The sequence below is a fragment of the Colobus angolensis genome, unplaced genomic scaffold, assembly GCF_000951035.1.
Source record: "Colobus angolensis palliatus isolate OR3802 unplaced genomic scaffold, Cang.pa_1.0 Scaffold381, whole genome shotgun sequence".
NCBI lineage: Eukaryota > Metazoa > Chordata > Mammalia > Primates > Cercopithecidae > Colobus > Colobus angolensis.
The window spans coordinates 37,948-40,021 of NW_012117166.1; the positions used below are offsets into that span (position 1 = coordinate 37,948).

General features: G+C 42.6%; 1 protein-coding gene across 1 annotated transcript; it reads right to left on the bottom strand.

Annotated features, from left to right (window-relative positions):
- Positions 1 to 331: 331 nt before the first annotated feature.
- On the bottom strand, positions 332 to 1,311 carry LOC105520523 (olfactory receptor 56A1-like). The gene is given in 3 exon segments (XM_011954286.1): positions 332 to 721; positions 723 to 911; positions 913 to 1,311. Coding segments are annotated over 3 exon segments (978 nt in total).
- Between the last annotated feature and the right edge of the window lie 763 nt (positions 1,312 to 2,074).

The following is a 2,074-nucleotide window of genomic DNA, read 5'->3' on the forward strand; positions in this document are numbered from 1 at the left end:
CATATGTGATCTTTGGTCATTTCCCTTCCTAAAAGCATCTCTTTTTTCTACTATGTGAAATGAAAGTAACAATGCCTGCAGAGATGTGCTGAAGATTAAATTACTTACATGTAATTGCCGAGGTTCAAAGCAGCCACTCAATAAATACAATTTTCTTCCCCTTGCCTACCTCCACCTGAACCAGGCAAGGAAAGTAAAGAAAGGAATCTGGTTCAGTAATGAAGGGAGTCTCAGTGTCTGCAATAAATACTCACTGACATTTCTCTACTTCACTACATAAGTAAAATCACTGAAGAGGAAGAACAAGAGGTATCAGAAATGTTTTACATATTCACCTCCCTCTCTGCAGTAGTTTCTGAATTCCCTGTTTTATCTCTTTGGTCCGAACCCCATACACAATAGGGTTCAATGCAGGAGGAATAAGGTGATGAAGGACATTGAGCAGGATCAGGATGTCCATGGGGACCTTCTTTCTGGCCACATTTATCAACACCAAAACCAGCAGTATGGTGCTGAAGAAAAGAATGAGGATGAAGTGGGAGCCACATGTGCTCAGGGCCTTCACTGCCACTCCCCCTGCCTTGAATCTAAGCACAGCTCTTAGAATGAAGGTGTAAGAGAGGAAGATGAGGATGAAATCCAAGCCTAGCAAGGTCCAACCAGCCACAAATTGGTAGATTCTGTTAAGGGTGAAATTATCACAGGAGAGCCTGGACACAGGCTCTTGGACACAGATTGGCACAGATGCAGTTTTCAATGACATTTTTCCCACAGTAATGGAGCAGGGAAGTGAGGATAGGAATGGGTGCAGTAAGAAGGGCATTCTTCACCACAATGAAGACACTAGCTTTGGCCACAAATTGATTAGTGATGATGGATGGTTACCGCAGTGGGTGGCAGATGGCCACATAACCATAAATGTGGGTGGCAGATGGCCATGACCATAAACATGCAGGACTCCATGGGGAGGAAACTGTTCATGATGAACATCTGGAAGAAGCAGGCAGGGAAACTGATCAACCTGAGGTCAAACCAGAAGATTGCCAGGGCCTTGGGGATGATGGTGAAGCAGAGCACGATGTCCAGCAGGGAGAGGAGGCTGAGCAGGTAGTACAGGGGCTGGTACAGCAAGGCCTCCAGCTGGATGGTGATCAGGAGGGTGGTGTTAGCCCCCATGGGCTGAAGGAAGAGAAGGCTGAGGGGCAGGGACAGCCAGTGCTGCCAACTCTGGAAGTTGGGGAAGCAGATGAGGAGGAATTCAGAGACTGTGGCAGTGGAGTCATTGCTGGGTGATGCCATAGGCTGAATCATGAGCTGAGTAGGCTTCTCATGACTATGTGTATGGGCAGATAGAAGAGGTTATTTTTACAAATTGCTTTAAAAATTATCCCTTTCATTTACTCTTTAGGAAGCCAATGATAGGTGGTTCACTTTTGCCAAGCAAGGCAAATTTCAGCCAATATTCTAAAGGTAGAATTGTGAGACTTGATAAATAATTGTGTGGTCTACGAAGAAAAATGAATGAATGAAAAACCTATGAAGTTTTGAAAAAAGGGTAGTGACATGCAGTAACCTCAGTATACATTAAAACATATTACAAACGTGCAACAAATTAGGCCAGTATGTTACCAGTGTAAGAAAAGCAATGGCTGTTCATATCCTTTGCCCACTTTTTGATGGGGTTGTTTGTTTTTTTCTTGTATATTTGTTTGAGTTCTTTGTAGATTCTGGATATTAGCCCTTTGTCAGATGAATAGATTGCAAAAATTTTCTCCCATTCTGTAGGTTGCCTGTTCACTCTGATGGTAGTTTCTTTTGCTGTGCAGAAGCTCTTTAGTTTAATTAGATCCCATTTGTTAATTTTTGCTTTTGCTGCCATTGCTTTTGGTGTTTTAGACATGAAGTCCTTGCCCATGCCTATGTCCTGAATGGTATTACCTAGGTTTTCTTCTAGGGTTTTTATGTTATTAGGTCTAACATTTAAGTCTCTAATCCATCTTGAATTAATTTTCGTATAAGGAGTAAGGAAAGGATCATTCAGACAGCCAACAGACACATGAAAAAATGCTCATCA